The 16,499-nt window shown below is 38.0% G+C and overlaps 1 protein-coding gene across 12 annotated transcripts in view; it reads left to right on the forward strand.

Moving 5' to 3' along the window:
• Phldb2 (pleckstrin homology like domain family B member 2) overlaps nucleotides 1-16,499 on the forward strand; it is a 117,355-nt gene that overhangs the window by 69,293 nt on the left and 31,563 nt on the right. For 10 of the 12 annotated variants that reach the window (XM_029555252.1, XM_029555253.1, XM_029555262.1 and 7 more), the window contains 4 exons: nucleotides 6,487-6,615; nucleotides 12,346-12,501; nucleotides 13,784-13,894; nucleotides 14,796-14,885. In XM_029555252.1, coding sequence (XP_029411112.1) covers nucleotides 6,487-6,615; nucleotides 12,346-12,501; nucleotides 13,784-13,894; nucleotides 14,796-14,885 — 486 coding nt within the window. The remainder of the gene's footprint in view (nucleotides 1-6,486; nucleotides 6,616-12,345; nucleotides 12,502-13,783; nucleotides 13,895-14,795; nucleotides 14,886-16,499) is intronic. The other 2 variants (XM_029555258.1, XM_029555256.1) reach the window with 1 other exon arrangement.

Here is a 16,499-nt window from a genome sequence, read left to right on the forward strand (position 1 = left end):
TTAATGCCTCCCAAGTGCAGCGCATTTGCCAGGTCACAGACAGGGTCAGAAGGGCCCAACCCTTCCAGTGCCTCTTTCTTACATTTCAAAGTCAGCTCCCTGGCTAGAGGAAGTGGAACTGGATCACACAGGATTGGAGGATTAAATCAACAGGATTCCAGATAAGAGTTATTTTTTTCTGGTGGTTTCTTAATTATATAAGCCCTCAGTATTCAAATTTGCCTAGGTTTTAGATATTAAATATCTGTTAATTATGTGAATGGAATGCAAAAGCCAAAGGGGGGAAAGTCCTCAGAAAGAAGTATACAGAGTACTCTTTAGATGGGCCCCCCCGACAACTGCCGTTTGTTTACAGTGGTCTGTAATTGTTCCTCTGCAGTTCAAAAATCTGAAAAAGTTTTCAGAGGACAGAAGTGCTTGACATACTGATTATTCATAGTCAGTTGTAGGCTTGCTCAGAGTGTGCTGCTCTAGAGCTCGCTGGAAACAGCCAGTAATAGTTGCAATATGAACTGTGCTATTTGCATAAAATTCGTAACATTTTGAAATCAGAAACTCTTCCGGCCTTAGTGTCCATATGGATCCAAAGTCATCAAAACGAATTCATTAAACATGTACATTTTTTGTATATTAATTGTATTTCAATAAAGATGTTTTCAGAAGAGTTTTCGAAGCTGGTGATGGAACTTCGTGGTTGAGCAGTTGCCTAGGACATGTGAAGCCCCGGGTTCAACTCTCAGCATGGAAAGAAAGCCTTCGGGTAAATGGTTGTGGGTCTAAAATGTTAGCTAATCTATAAGCCCATGAGGATGCCTGTCTCTTAAACAAATGCACAGGCTTTTAAGAACTAGAAGGAAAGAGATGCTCCAGGTATTTGCAGAGTACTTTGAGCGGCACTCCCCTAAACTGAAGGTCTAGGGATTACAGATTTAACACATTGCTGCATCAGTTCCAAACCTGAGCCAGGGTTTCACGTATTGACTTGCCTGGGTTCCTAGAGTGTGTTGAGGTATGAGTTAAGGAACTTACAACTTACAAAAATGGTTTCTAATTCTTGAGAACATATTTTCCAAGCTAGTAGGATTGCCAAGAACTAGCAAATAAAAATAGAGAAAGCTCAGTTATATTTGAATTTCAGGTAAACAAAAAGAAAGTCTTTACATATACATCTCAGGCAATATTTGAAACATGCTTATATTAAAAAAAATACTTGCTATGCATTTGACATTCAAATATAACTGGGCATCCATTATTTTATCTGGCATCTCTTCAAGGTACCCTTGAACCACCTGCCTATTGAGTCACAAGCTTAGATATGGTAAAGTGAACTTTTTCTTCATGTTTAAGGATATTTTTGATACAACATTAGAATTCACATAGAGCCAGAAAGCTAAGTTTTAGCTTCTTCCTTCAAGAACATAACTGAATTTACAGTACTCATGTATGAAATTCTCAAAAATTTAAATTATATATAAAAATATATAACTAAGAAGAGACAAAACACATTACTGTCTTCCTGCCAGAAGATCTAGTGAAATAAACAGTTCTATGGGGGTCCTGGAACTTTTACAGAATATTTAAAGTTTTTGTGAGGCCACTCAAATTATTGAGTCAATTTACAGCCACTCTTGACATTTGCATGATGAGAAGGCATCATTCGCATCCAAACTTGAAATCTATCATTCCTCTCTGAATTGGACAGTAGGGTCTGTCACAGTTCCCTCTTTCCTTGATTTACCTGAGTCATTTAATCTGAATGTAAAAAATATATACAAAAATGAATTACTATGGCCAGGTGTAGTGGTACACACCTTTAACCCCAGCACTTAGGAGGCAGAGGCAGGCAGATCTCTGTGAGTTAAAGGCCAGCTTAGTCTACATAGTAAGTTCCAGGCCAGCCCGAATACAGGGAGACCCTGTCTCAAAAAGACCAAAATAACCAACCAACCAACCAATCAAACAAACAAACAAACAAACAAAAACAAATGTGAATTACTTATAAAAGCTTGGTCCCAGCACTTGGGAGGCAGAGGCAGGTGGATCTCTGTGAGTTCAAGGCCAGCCTGGTCTACATAGTGAGTTCCAGGACAGCTGGGGCTACAGGGAGACCCTGTCTCAAAAAGGCCAAAAAAAAAAAAGAGAGTTTTTATGCTATGAAAACACAGTCAATGAGGGAGTCAATTATTTTAAGAACAATTTTTTTTCTTTGTGTGTGTGTGTGTGTGTGTGTGTGTGTGTGCGCATGTGTGTGCATGTGTGTGTTCATGTGAGTGTGGGCACGTGAGTACCTTGGCAGTCATGTGGAGGAGGTCAGAAGACATCTTGGATTTTGGTCTTCATCTTCCACCTCGTTTGAGACAGGTGTCCTTGCTCACTGGGGCGTATGCCAGGATAGCTGGCCCTGAGCTTCTGAGGGTGCTCCTGTCTCCATCTCATCTCACTGAGGGGTGCTGGGATTACAGACATGCACTACTGCATCCAACATTACGTGCGTTCTGGGGATCAAACCCCGGCCTCAAGATGAAGCCATCACCCCAGCCCCTGAGAACAATTTTTGCTGGATCTTGAATTACTTGTCTTATGTCATTAGAAAAATGAAGTTGTAATTTCCTTTGTCTCTTATAATCCTGAATGGCTAAGCCAGTGGTTCTCAACCTGGCTACATGGCAGAAAACGTAGATTAAAAAAATGTTTGCTAGTCTGTTTCATGTTCCTGTATTTGTGACCTAACTGCGGCTTAAGAAATGGGATCTGGGGGCTAGAGAGATGGCTCAGCAATTAAGGGCACTGACTGCTCTTGCAGAGGACCCGGGTTCAATTCCTAGCACCCACGTGGCTGCTACAGCTGTCCTTAACTCCAGTTCCAGGGGAATCCAAAGCCCTCTTCTGACCTCCATGGATTGCTTGACACAGGTGCACTCACATACACATAATACACTCATACACATAAAATAAAAATAAGAAAAAAAAAAAAAGAAATGGGGTCTGTAAGCAAGGCATGATGGTGCACACCTGTAGTCCCAGAACTTGGGAGGTAGAGGCAGGCAGATCTCTGAGTTCAAGGCCAGCCTGGTCTACATAGTAAGTTCCAGGTCAGCTGGGGCTACAGGGAGACCCTGTCTCAAAAAGACCAAAAAAAAAAAAAAAAAAAAAAAAAAAAAAAAAAAAAGAAAGAAAAAGAGAAAGAAATGAGCTAAAATTAAAGGAGACTGAACAAGTCTCTACTTTTCTACCTCTAGTCCTTCTTTAATCTTTACTGAGTAAGTAGATAGCTCTCAACAAATGCACGTGCAACCAGTTTTCTGTATCCTTGCATTCACATCCACAGATTAGTGATATTTAAATATATAATATAAATATACATGTATCTGTCCTGAACACATATAGACTTTTTTCTGTCATTATGCCCTAAACAATTGAGTATAATAATTATTTGCCTAGCATTTACATTGTACTAACTATTATGAGTAATCTAGAGATGATTTGAGATATACTGGAGGATTATGCAGGTTATGTGCAAATGGTACGGCATTTTATGTGACAGTCAGCATCTCTATAGACTTCCTCATCATCGGGGGTCTCCCAGAGCAATCTCTTGACGATACTGAGGGGCAACTGTATAGGCCAAATTTTATATACTGATTTCTACCTTAATTTGTTTGTGAAAATTTACTATTGACCTCATTTGAGCTGGGAGCTTCAGAAAGATCTGTCTTAAATATGCAGAGCAGGCAGGACCTAGTAATGAACTTGGCCAGCATCATGAGAAGACAGCACATGTAGCACCAGGACAGAAAACAAGACAAGAAGGGGGCAGAACTATGAGCAGCAGTGTCCTCTGAGGACTCCTATCTTGTTCTAGGGTTTGTAAATGTCCCATGTAACCTGGATTTTACTGGGGTGCTCAAGATCCTTATGATCTTATGTTTCAACAAAGCAAAATTTATTAAGTTTTAAATTCATTTCCTGAAAGTAGACAAATCTGTGTCTGTAGTAGTTAGAATAGGTGCATTTGCCCTCTTGAGTCTGGGAAAGGGAATGATAGTAAATATTTTACATGTAAAAAACAAGAATTCCTGGTTATTTTTGCCTTCATTGTAGAAGGTGATGTCTTTAGCTCTAAGTGTTTCCCTTCACCTAATTTTCCTTTGAAAACTTCCTGGGCTATAAATAGAAGAGAGGAATATTAATTTCTTTCTGGCTCAAAGTTGTTCTACTTGGGCTCTTGCGGGAGTGATGTCACCTCTGTGATTTGTAACTGAGGCCACCTGCCCTTAATCCTCCCTGCATCCTTCCCCTCTCTTTCCTATGCCCTGGCTTTGGCCCCACTGAGCTTTTGCTCTTGGGACCAAGGTAGTGGTCAGAGCATTCCAGATAAACCACAGGGAAAACTGCAGAAGGTTCTAATGGTGCCCGCTTACCTAATTCTTTTAACCGCACCCTTATATGGAATTGTGAAACAATCTGATCGGCTCAGAAGGAAGGTACTCTGTAAACGTGAGGTATTTTTTTTTATCAGTTGTTTTCTTTGTGTTTGTTATTAATAAAATATAACATTTAGCACATCAGAGCAGTAGTTTGGTAGTGTCTTCATATCTGAAATCTGTGTTTAAGCGCAGTCGCTCTCTATATTAACTAGTATTGTATCAATATTTTCTACCAACTTTAAATTACAGGGCACTGTCCCTGTGATATTTAATTATAATACATAGTCTTTATTTTCGTTTTTATTTTTCTGTCTGGAACTAGAGTTGTTGCCAAGTCTGGTGACTCAGTTTCTAGAAATAGAACTTTTTTGGATGCGCTTCTTTTGCTATGTAAATTGAGCAATCTTTGATCCATACACAGGAAAAATAACATTTTCTTAGCCAGAATTCAACAGGCATCTGTGTTATGTTGTTGGTTTTATTAATGGAAATGTATTAATTCTGAAACTAATTCAGAATTATTAGTATTCAGTTTTGCTATAACACTGTCCCCATTAACCGTGCCCCTGCTTTCTCCTAGCCAGGTGAGCAAGTGTAGTGTGAAAGCTTGGAGAAACTTTCTAGTAGACTCTTACATTGTTGTAGAATTATTTTAGTTTTATAAATGAAGTAGGCTTTTCAACTTTATAATTTGGGGAGTTGATAATTTTGAAAAAAAAGTACATGTCTAAAATACCCTTGAAATTTTAAAATCAGCTCAGAAACTAGAGACTCACCTAAACTTGGGTGCATGTTGATGTCATACTGTTTTAGATTTGAATGATAACATCTTTTGTCAAGAATCTAGATGTGTGTTTTCGCAGGAAATCCTGGACATTTGGATGCAGGAATTACAGACAAGCTGATTCTATAGAACTCTTTCAAATCTTCATCTTTTAAAAAATCCTCTTTCCTAACATAGAAGAGGTGTAGGGAAAGCAAGGTGGTGGTCTTCCTACTTACTGAGAGTCAAGTCATGACAGTGCTTCATAAAATGTTTTTATTTAGACTGAAAGCATTATACACAGAGAGAATCTTGCCTAAATTTTGCTTTAAGTGTTCAGAGCATTACAGAATGTACCACAGCTGAGAAAAGTGGCATTAAATCCAGGAGGGTCGTTGTCAAACCATGCCACCACTCTATATAGTATTTGCTGATTGGTGATGTCATAGTCACTTAGCATGTATGACTCGAGGAATTTGGTGCTGCCTTTCTTCTTCATTTCTCCTCTGGATCTTGGGGTCTCTTCTTTATTTCACAGTCACTCCTTCCTTCCTTCCCTCCCTCCCTCCCTTTCTCTTTGCATTTTTTAATCATCCATTGTAAGGATTCCATGGTCAAGGTCACAGCTTTGGTGTGTCTGAGCAACCTCGTTCACTTTCCTCTCGCTGTTTTATCAGTCTTAGGTTCCTACTAGCTCCCTCAGTGCCCGAAACAGATGTTTCTCTGGTTTTTCCAATTGCTTCACTTTTGAAGCATTCCCAGTTTCTAGAACCATTCCAGCCGACCAGCCTGCCACCAGTGCTCTTAGAGCACCTCTGACTTGAGAGAACAGATTGCAATAATTTCCAAAACTTGTTTAGCAAACGTCTCTAGCAGTTTGGGCCATGACAGTACTTTAAGGTAAATAAATAGCTCCTCTCTTTTATCACATTTTCTGACAGACTCTTTGCCAGGATATCATATGAATGAGGTTGGCGTCTCTTTTGTTCTTTATTGGCCAGTGATCAATATTCACCCTTCCGGTTGCTTCCTCTGCCTTTGTATGTGGTAGCAGGAAGGAGGGAAGGAAGGAAGGGCAGGTCGTCATCAATGCCCGGTGAAGCAGATTGTGTTTTGAGAATGCAGAATATTAACTTCTACTTATATCTCTTGGCCCTAACCGCTAACACACTGTTCATTCATAGAGTATTTACTGCTTGTGCCTGTGTGTGACGCCACTGAGAAATGTTCAGTAGCACCTGCCTGGGGTGTGAAAGTTAATATCTATTCTTCTATTTTCTGATTTCTGAACTTCAGGAGAAGGTAAAGCTTGATGCTGAAAGGGAAAAACTAGAAAGGCTTCAGGAGCTTTACTCCGAGCAGAAGACGCAGCTGGACAATTGTCCTGAGTCCATGAGGGAACAGTTACAGCAACAACTCAAGAGGGTCAGTAGCAACCAGGAATGTACCACTTGTTTTTCTTTTTTTCTTTTTGATTACGTGCTGCTTAGCTATGACTTACTACTTCACATAGCATAAGTTTGCCTAAATTCTAGCCTTTAGATCCTTAAAATAGAAATATGCATGCCAACAGTGTATACCACTCCATATTAATCAATTGAAAAGTTCCTTGTGAGAATCCTGTCCCTAATTTATATGCGGAAATGTTCCTGGAGACATTCTTGTTCCTGACTGATAATTGCCACCAAGATGGCAGGATTACATGTGCTGATGTCTTTTTCTGCTGTGATGTGAATATTGTTTGCTCTTGAATACTCCCCCTGAGCTTGATTTTACGATTTTGTCTGAAAATTATCATTCTGATTTGTAAGGTCCCCCACCTGTTATTTTTTTCTTCCTGAGGATTAGTAACATTGAACTTGTTTCATGATGACAGCAGTCTAACACCAAGATCCAAGATGGGGAATATGAGAAATGCCTTCCACATCTCCTTATACAGGCATCTTAACTTCTAAGTGTGCGCTGCAGCATGAACCTTCAAGCTAAATGTTCCTGTGTTGTTCTCCTTTCCTTAATGTTGGCCCTGTTTAATACAACCATGCTGGTTAACTTCTGAAAAGGAGGCTTCTTAAGTGGGTAACTTCACAAACACTGGCACAATCACATAATAGTTCATAGTGTCTTGAGGACTGGGTCATCTCTAACCAATGGTCCAAATCATCAGTAATCCCAAGAAAACAGGCTTTAACAACCTTGTACCTCTAAAGGAGTCATGGAATAGAAATTTGTCCTGAGTAACAATTTATGCTTTCACAGGAATAAACAAGAAGGCAAATTTTATTCAAGCTTTGTTTACTACCATCCTGAGAATGAAAAAGCAGAACAATCCATTATGATAGCATCCTTGAAAAATTTTAAGGTGATCTTTATAAAAGAAAGTATTTGATATTTCTTGGAACACCACTAGATAATGAGAAATTAGAGTTAAAACCATTTGATGTATTGCAGAGATTGAGGGAATCTTAATATGCTGGGCATGGGGCCCTAGGCCTGGAATCCCAACACTCAAGAGGCAGAGGCCAGAGGATCATTGTACACTGGAGGCCAGCCTGGTCTTGATAGTCAGTTCTAGAGCTACATAGCAAGACCTTGTCTAAAAAAGTATCCATTACAAGCAAATGAAACTACTGTAGCATAACAAACAATTTTTATATCTTATAAAGTTATATCGAGGAATCTTTTAACAAGGTGTCTTCCCCTGTATTATTTTATTTTGTAAAGCTGAACTTGCTGCAAGTCCCTTGATGTCACAGTTCTCTGGAAACCTCATGATAAAAGTGATTGCAAAAAGACTAGTATGTGTGGAATTATTTTAGTTTGTAATTATGTTTTTGCCAGTTCACAAAAGAGAGATAATGCTGAATTTTATATTTGTTTAGTGTTTTTTTAAACTGTACTTACTGCTAATGAATTCACATAGTCACTGTGATTCCTTCTCTAGGTAGGTACTATGGTTATATATTTTGTTGTTCTTCTAGTAATAACTAGTGTGTCTAGTGTGTCTCTGTTCTTCATAAGCATTGCTTCCAATAAACCCTCCTAGATTCTGGTAATAACCCGGAGTCATTAATATAACTAATTGCTTTTTGCATAATCTGATTCTATACGGTAGTTCATAACTCTCAATATGTTTTGAAGGTTATGTTTCAAAAGATGAGAGGAAGTGATACAAAGATTCGCTCTATTACACAAAGACTGCTCATCCTTTCCAAACAGAGGGTCAATTCTTATCATAGGGCCTTCTCCTTGGTTTCCGGTAGCTTCTGCTCACTGCATATTGAGAAAACTTCTAATTCTGTTCTCCAGGGTTGATGATCACTATAACTTCACCAGTCCCTTGGTAGAAATTCACTTATTTTACAAGTTCATTCTTAGGAATTTACTGTGTTATCTATCACAACTCATTTCTCTTCAGACTGCAAAAACTTCAAATACCACCTCATTACAAAGCTTCCACAAAGGCATTTACAGTAAAGTCAGCAGTTTATTTTATGACAACTAACTGCATTAGATGGCATGTCACATAAAGTAAAAAGTAAATAGAAAGGAAGAAAATCATTTTCTTAAACTATGTGTTGCCTTGAAAGCCTGAGCTGAATTGTCTTGGGCAAGCAACTTGTGCTCTTGTGGCATCTTGCCCCTGAATCACTGCTTTAGAATGAATAGAACTTGTAGCTGATAATGAGTTTGTGGCTCTCTGGTGTGTAGTCCAGACAGGCTCACACAGAAGTCTGCTGGTTTGTGTTTGCTGGGATAATGTCCACTGTTAAAGCAGAAGAGACAGACAGTGGGCCAGGGTGTTCCCACAGTCTTAGAAAATCATTCAGTTTCTGTGGAATGCAATGTCTTTACACATAAGAGAAGGTCATACTATTGCCTTTCTCTATATTCCAAAAGCATGTGAAGTGTTTGACTAGGGAACATGAGATGGTTAACAAACCCAGAGCCCCATTCCAGTTTGCTTTCAGAGTTGGCCTTAAACAGAGATTATTTCTAGAATAATGTCTGGTCATGCCACATCTGTTCTCTTTCTGTCTCTCCATTAGAAAAAAAAAATACATAACGATCTGCCTGCATATGTCTGCTCTATAAATTCTCACAAAAATATGATTACACACACACACACACACACACACACACACACACACACACGCGCGCAAGGAATAGCACAGAATTTTCCTTAGGGCAACTGTGGTTTTTCTCTCCTACCCTTTCAGCTTTCCAGTCAGTAGGGGTTTGTGATGTCCCTTCAGTGAGTGGAAGTTTTGTTAAAATTTTAATTCAGGGGGCTGGAGAGATGGCTTAGCAGTTAAAGGCACTGGCTGCTCTTGCAGAGGACCTAGGTTCAGTACCCAGCACCCATGTGGCAGCTAACAACAGTCTGTAACTCCAGTTCCAGGGGATCCGATGCCCTCTTCTGACCTCCACAGGCACTGCAAGACACGGGTGCACTTAAATACATGCAGGCAATACACTTAGACACATAAAAAAAAAATAATAAAATATTTTTAAAAATTTCATTCAGCTGGTTTGCTTGACTTATACCTTTCTGGGTATGTTGTCCTGTTTCTTTTAAACTGTGCTAATCTCCGAATACCATTCCTGTAATTGCATTATCTAGAATGTTTAAAGTTTTTATTCTCCTCCCAAATAACTTTTCATTCAGAGTTTAGACACACATGTTCTAACAGATGACTTGATGAGATGATCAAGCCTACAGTACCTGAGTACTGAGCTCTGCTTAATTTTCATCTTTTCTCCCTGTGTGCTATTATTTTCATGGAGTAGTTTAAATATTTACTACCAATCAGTGAATGAGTCTGTTGCTGTCATTCAGGGTTAAAATAACATGTGTTGGATCTTAACCACATGTGGAGTAAGCAACTGACTAGTATAGTGTATATTGTGAACCACATGCACTCTTTAAATAAAGATAATTCATAAGCCAGTAAGCAAATTTTAAATTTTTATCTTAATTATCTTAAACCCCAAAATAAGCTTAAAAGAAAGATCTTGAAATTTCATTGTATATGCTTGTGTGTATAAATATATCAGCTAGTGCATTATTTCTTTAATTCTTTAATAAAACGATTTCTTTAGAAATGGCTGATAAACTGGAAATATTAGCCAAAGCATTGAAATTAAGAGTTGAGATATCTTCAATAAACCAATGTGAATATATATTAATTATATTATATTATATATATACATATATAGCTTTTTAAAAATTTGTCTAAGAAAAATGTCACCCTCTCCCCATCCCAGTCCCCTTTGGAGATAGAGTCTCACAACTCATGATCCTTCTGCCTCACCTTCCTGAGTGCTGGGATTATAGGCCTATGCTAGCATACTCAGCCTTGAATATGTTTTTCAAATTATGTTTTTCCTGCTCTTACACTTTGTAAATCCAGTGCATATCTCCATAACCTTATTGCTATAGTGTTGGTTTCAAGTTTGTGGTCACTAATAGCCCTTTAATGACTCAGCTCAATGACTATAATTCACCGCAGAGGCAGAAAGATTTCCATTTAAATGGAAAGATCTAAATTTATCATTGAATAAAACCTGATGATAGTGATATACAGCTAATTTATCATATGATTACTTTTCAAACACTCTGGATGATTTAAGTGAATAACAGTAATAAAGAATGTCCTGTTTTAGCTCTTCAGAGCTGTTAGCCGCAGTGCCCAACTACCTCTTCCTTTTGGTCAAAGAGTATTTGTAAATTATAAGATATTCTGTTCATACTTCAATTGTAATTCTGTTAGAGGCTCCAAAAATAAATGGGCATTTTTAAACGAACTTAAGAATAATTTATACAAGGTACTCCAACCCCTGCAGAAATGCAGATTGTTTGAATACATTCATTTTTTCTCAAAATATCTCAGAAGTTGAAGAATGCCTGTTCATTTCTTAATTTTTGACCTTCCATAAATGTCTTCAGTGATTCTCAAGGTAGAGGTGCTTAACTTTTTGAGTATTTCATTGTGCCTGGTGAAAGCTTTGGGTGTACTCTTTCCAATAAAGAGATTTATGGACAACTGTAAAGGGTGCATAAAGACTCAGTTAAGAACCTCAATCTCCAAACGTTTTTTAAAGAGATTCTTTTTTCATTTTTATTTTTTGAGTTGTATATTCAGAGCAAAGCTGAGCAGAGTATACACACGCTTCCCATTTAGGCATAACCCTCTCCGTTAGCAATATCCTCCAACCAGAGTACTCCATTGGTTACAGTTTCTGAGCCTAGAATAACACATCTTTCTTACCATGGTCCATGTTCAAATGTTGCTAATTGTTCTTTTCAATAGAGGTATTTGAGCATGTATCCTCTCTATATTGCATATTATCAACAATATAATAAATACATTTAGTGCATGAATGCCTAAAGACTATATCGTTTAAATTTTATACATTTACTACTGATGTGTACATTTAAAAAAATTCTTAAGAAGTTGAGTTGAGTGTGGTAGCACATGCCTGTAATACCAGAACTCTGGAGGTTGAGACAGGAGGATGGTGAGTTAAAGCCCAGATGGGGCTCCATAGTGGGACCTTATCTCAAGAAAATAAAAACCAAAGAAAGAAAGGAAAAAATATAGAAAGAGATACAGAAAATGAAACAAAACTGACCAAGTAAATAAACACTAATCCTAAATATAAAGGTTTGCTTTTTTTCTCTTTATATCCCTGTGGATTGTGTTACATAACATCTAGGGTACATCTAGTCCCTCTAAAGACTTTTGATATGTTTTTAGACTATCTTGAACTATTTTAGTCTACTGTTTTGTTATATATTTCATACGAAAACTGTGAACAATTATTTTAAGAGACTGGACTGCAGGTAACATTAGGTTATTTGCCAAATTCTTTCTACACATCACTGTCCATTTTAAGCCATCTAGTGGATTTAAAACCAAAATTCTTCCATGTTCAGAAAACTTGAAGCTGTTGACGTAAATGCTGCTCTCCACACAGTGCCCTCTGCAGTTCCCCTCTAAAAGGCAGGGCTCCAGTGTTCAACTCCTTCACAGATTTTGGCCTTACACGGTCTTGTCTCTGTCTTAGACTGAAGCTTTTAACCATTGTTTCTTCACACTGAAAAGACATCCAGCCATCCTGGTATGCTTTGTTTGCATTCCCTTTTCTCCAAAGGATGCTGACCTGTTGGATGTTGAAAGCAAACACTTTGAAGACTTGGAATTTCAGCAACTTGAGCATGAGAGTCGTCTGGATGAAGAAAAGGAGAACTTAACTCAACAGCTGCTTCGTGAAGTGGCAGAATATCAACGGAACATTGTCACTAGAAAGGTAATCTGCCAGGTGATGCTTGATGTGAAAATCAATATTTCTTACTAGTTAAGTGATAGTAATGATGATCATCCACACAGCTGTGGACTGTGACTGTATCTGAGTATCTTTATGTGTTTAATCACATCACAGTTGGCCTGCAACATAAATGGCAAATGTTGCTCTGAGATAGACATGGTATGGTTGTTGCTACAATGCTATAGATATATTTATGAATAATACCCATTTTTATTCACATAAAAATGAAGTCATAGAAAATCAGGTATTTTTTTTAAAATTTTTAAAAATGATTTATTTAATAACAACATACTTAGAAGAAGCATATCATTACAACACAATTGACATATTCAATAATGTTTTCCTGAGGTAGGATGCTCTTTCAAAATTGGCTGTTAATTTTTAGGTTTACAGTTGAATTATTACAGTTATACAATATTGTACTCATAAATCAGGTATTTTTTAAATCACTTCCTTTGGCGGTCGCAATAACTAGATTTTGAGTAAGTATGACAAAATCTATTTTGAATTTGCTGTTTCCATTGCTTAACAGTTCCCAAAGCTGACTGAGTGCTTGTTACCATTAGCAACAGCCCAGTAGAAAGTCATTCAGATTGCTATGAACTTCATCAAGTCCCAAAACTACATGCCCAAGCCCAGAATTCAGCCCTTGTTCCAGAATTTAGAATTATACACTAGAACATTGTACTAACCTAATAAAAGTGAGCAAAGGAAGGAAAGAGAAAGCTTAAGCTCTCAGTTTAAAAGAGAACGTCCATTGCTATTTTTTCATCAGCATGTCAAAAATTAATTGATAGACTGATTCAAGATTTCCTTTTGACTTCTGGGTCTTTCAGAATAGTTTTTGTTTGTTTGTTTGTTTATTTATTTATTTATTTTTGTCTTTTTGAGACGTGGTCTCCCTGTAACCCATCTGACCTGGAACTCACTATGTCGACCAGGCTGGCCTTGAACTCCCAGAGATCCACCCGCTTCTGCCTCCCCAGTGATGGGATTAAAGTCGTGTGCCACAACACCTGGCTCTCAGGATAGTTTTTAAGTCACTTCAACTGCATTGACCTTAAGTAAAGAAAGGTGAGCTTGGTAGGTCAAAGTAATGCTTTTTAGCTTCTAGGTAATGAGGGTGGTCCACTGCCAACTGCCAACTAAAATGTGGTCACTGTTATTGCAGTTCTAAAGACCCTTTTCTTCCTTGCCCAGGACAAACTGACATATTTTTGAATATCTAGTGTGCTTCTTTCTTTAATAACTTTTTTTCTTCCAGGAAAAAATTTCTGCACTGAAAAAGCAAGCCAGTCACATTGTTCAGCAGGCTCAAAGGGAACAAGATCACTTTGTGAAAGAAAAGAACAATTTAATAATGATGCTCCAAAGAGTAAGTATTTTCTGTTCAGCACCAGCTACAGTAAAGCATAGCTTCCAACTTGGGGAAGGCTGTCTCTTTCAAAGTAATGCCTTTATACTCCAAGGAAGCCTTTTGTACACACTTTTTTATGTAACTTTCTACATTAAAAATAGTACTCTGGGGGCTGGGGAGATGGCTCAGTGGTTAAGAGCCCTGTCTGCTCTTGCAGAGAACTTGGGTTCGATTCTTAGCCCCACATGGTGGTTAATAACCATCTATAACTCCAGTTCCAGGATATCCAACACCCTTTTCTGACCTCTGCAGGCACTGCATAAAATGGATGCACTTATATACATGCAGGCAATACACTTATACACATAAAAAAAAAAAAAAAAACCCACCCAAAACAGTACTCTGGGTTGATCATCTTCAACTCAGACCATAAGCAAGGAAGTTGTTTTCATACTTTTTCCACATTAAAAATATGAACTATAGCAAATTTATACTTTCTGCTATTTTCCTTTTAAAAAAAATCACATTTTCTTCAAGCAGTTAAAATATATTTTAACACCAATTTGTGGTAGTTTTAAGGGAAAATCCTCTTTTTACTGCTGTTGAATATTTTGGTTCAAGTGCTCTAGTGTTTTGAATGTGTTTGTGCATGGTCTTCCTCATAAATGTCACCTTGAGTTAGTTTGACTTAGCTGGTTTTCGAGACACTCCATGTATCTTGGTTAGAGGAGTCGTAGGATCCTTCTAATCAATGGGCCTTTGTCCAAATAAAGTGATTCATAAAAAGTTTCCTAGACCAAAGACAGTGTGTTGCATATCCTTTATGGTGTGCATGTGTGATGTTGATGTTTGTTTCTGATGCAACGTCATTGTGCTTCTCAGTTGCATTCAAGCTGACTTCAATTTTGTGTTTCTTTAGGAAAAGGAGAATCTTTGTAATTTGGAAAAGAAGTATTCCAGCCTCACTGGGGGGAAAGGGTTTCCTGTTAACCCCAACACTTTAAAAGAGGTAAGCTATGATTTTACAAGTCTGCTTGTAGATCAGAAAATGCACCTCGGTTCTGTGTGATAAGCCAATAATAAAAACTTAGTTTAAATGACTTGCAAAAGCCTTTAATGCTTTGAGGAGTTTCTTGCTTTTCATTATTTATGCTTCAAGGATTCCATGGTTTATTTTTGTGTGTAGTGCACATATTTGTGTGTTTATATACACATACATCTACTTGTGTGGATAGTGACATTGTGAGGTAATGCGAAGTCTCAAAAAATGCATCATCTAAAATCTTGCATTCTCATCTTCAACGTCTTTTCGCCTTCTTTCTCCTTTCTTACTTTTTTCCTTATGAGTCTTACAGAGTGTGGAAATACCCTCCAAATGTTTGAGAAGATAGTCTAGTTTCTTTCTTTTCTCTCATTTCCCGTCCATTGGGAGCTCCCATTTCCATTAGCCTTGCATACTCTTACCATTCTGCTCTATTTCCCAATATCATCCTCCCCAGAATATCCTCAGAGAGCTGCATTGCCACACTGATAGAATATTTAAACTCTGCTATGGAAAAGTGTAATGCTGATGATCAAGGCGCTTTTCTTATGCTGACTTATAAACTTAGGGGAAAAACTTGCTTCTGTATAAAAACTTGCCTGACCACAATAACTGCTTTGGATTTATTGTTTCTGTAAAGAAAGCAGACTTAGGAATTCCTAGCTGGAAAACGATTGTGGTCTGTGTGCGTGTGTGTGTGTGTGTGTGTGTGTGTGTGTGTGTGTGTATACACGTGCAGGTATATAAAGTAAAATTCTCATCACAATAATAAGTATGGCCAAATGTGTATTTCAGAAGCATTTAAAAAATATTTCTACAACTGCTTTGTTAGATCATACAGTTTTATGATTTCCATTATTTGGAACATATAACTGGCATTAAAGACAATGGTTGTAAAGGGAGGGTACTGGCATAGGATAATGTCAGTGAGACATCAGGTAGACCCTGTGAATCTTGTTAATGAATGCAGTTTATCTTACATGTTTTGGGAAGCCATTAAATGATTTTAAGTAGGGAGATAACATTATTTGATATCCGTTTGTTAAAGACCACTCTGGGCCACTCAGTGAACAGTGGGTCAGAAGAATGAGGGGGAGCAGGGAAATTGGTGTGAAGGTGACTGCTGTAGGTTGGAGCTTGGATCCAGGGCTTGGAGTCCAGCAATGGCAGCGAGATGGAAAGTTAGTTAGATGAGTGCGTATTTGCAGGTAGAATCGAAAGTTCTCACTAGTACATTGGATTTCTGAATGGGACAGACAAAGGGGAGTGCACAAGCAATGTCATTTTTCAGTTTCAGTAACGAGGCCAATGACGAGCGCCTCTCACTGAGGTGGGGAAGACTGGGAAGAGTAGGTTCGACCTGGAAGATCTGGTAGTTCACCCTGTGTACACTTAAGGGGAAGGGCTTGTGGCATCTAATTGAATTTCATGAGCTCTAAGTCCTTTTTGTGTCTTGATAAACTAAAATCATTCCTTTTCTATTGATGAGTTGGTCTTTGCTTTTTCTGTAGACTCCATGGTGTCAAAAGTGCTTTTGGCTTTGGGGCCAATTCTGTGGAGCCCAATTGTGTATGCTTCTCA

The sequence above is a fragment of the Nannospalax galili genome, unplaced genomic scaffold (genome assembly GCF_000622305.1).
Source record: "Nannospalax galili isolate Female #2095 unplaced genomic scaffold, S.galili_v1.0 scaffold626, whole genome shotgun sequence".
NCBI classification, from domain to species: domain Eukaryota; kingdom Metazoa; phylum Chordata; class Mammalia; order Rodentia; family Spalacidae; genus Nannospalax; species Nannospalax galili.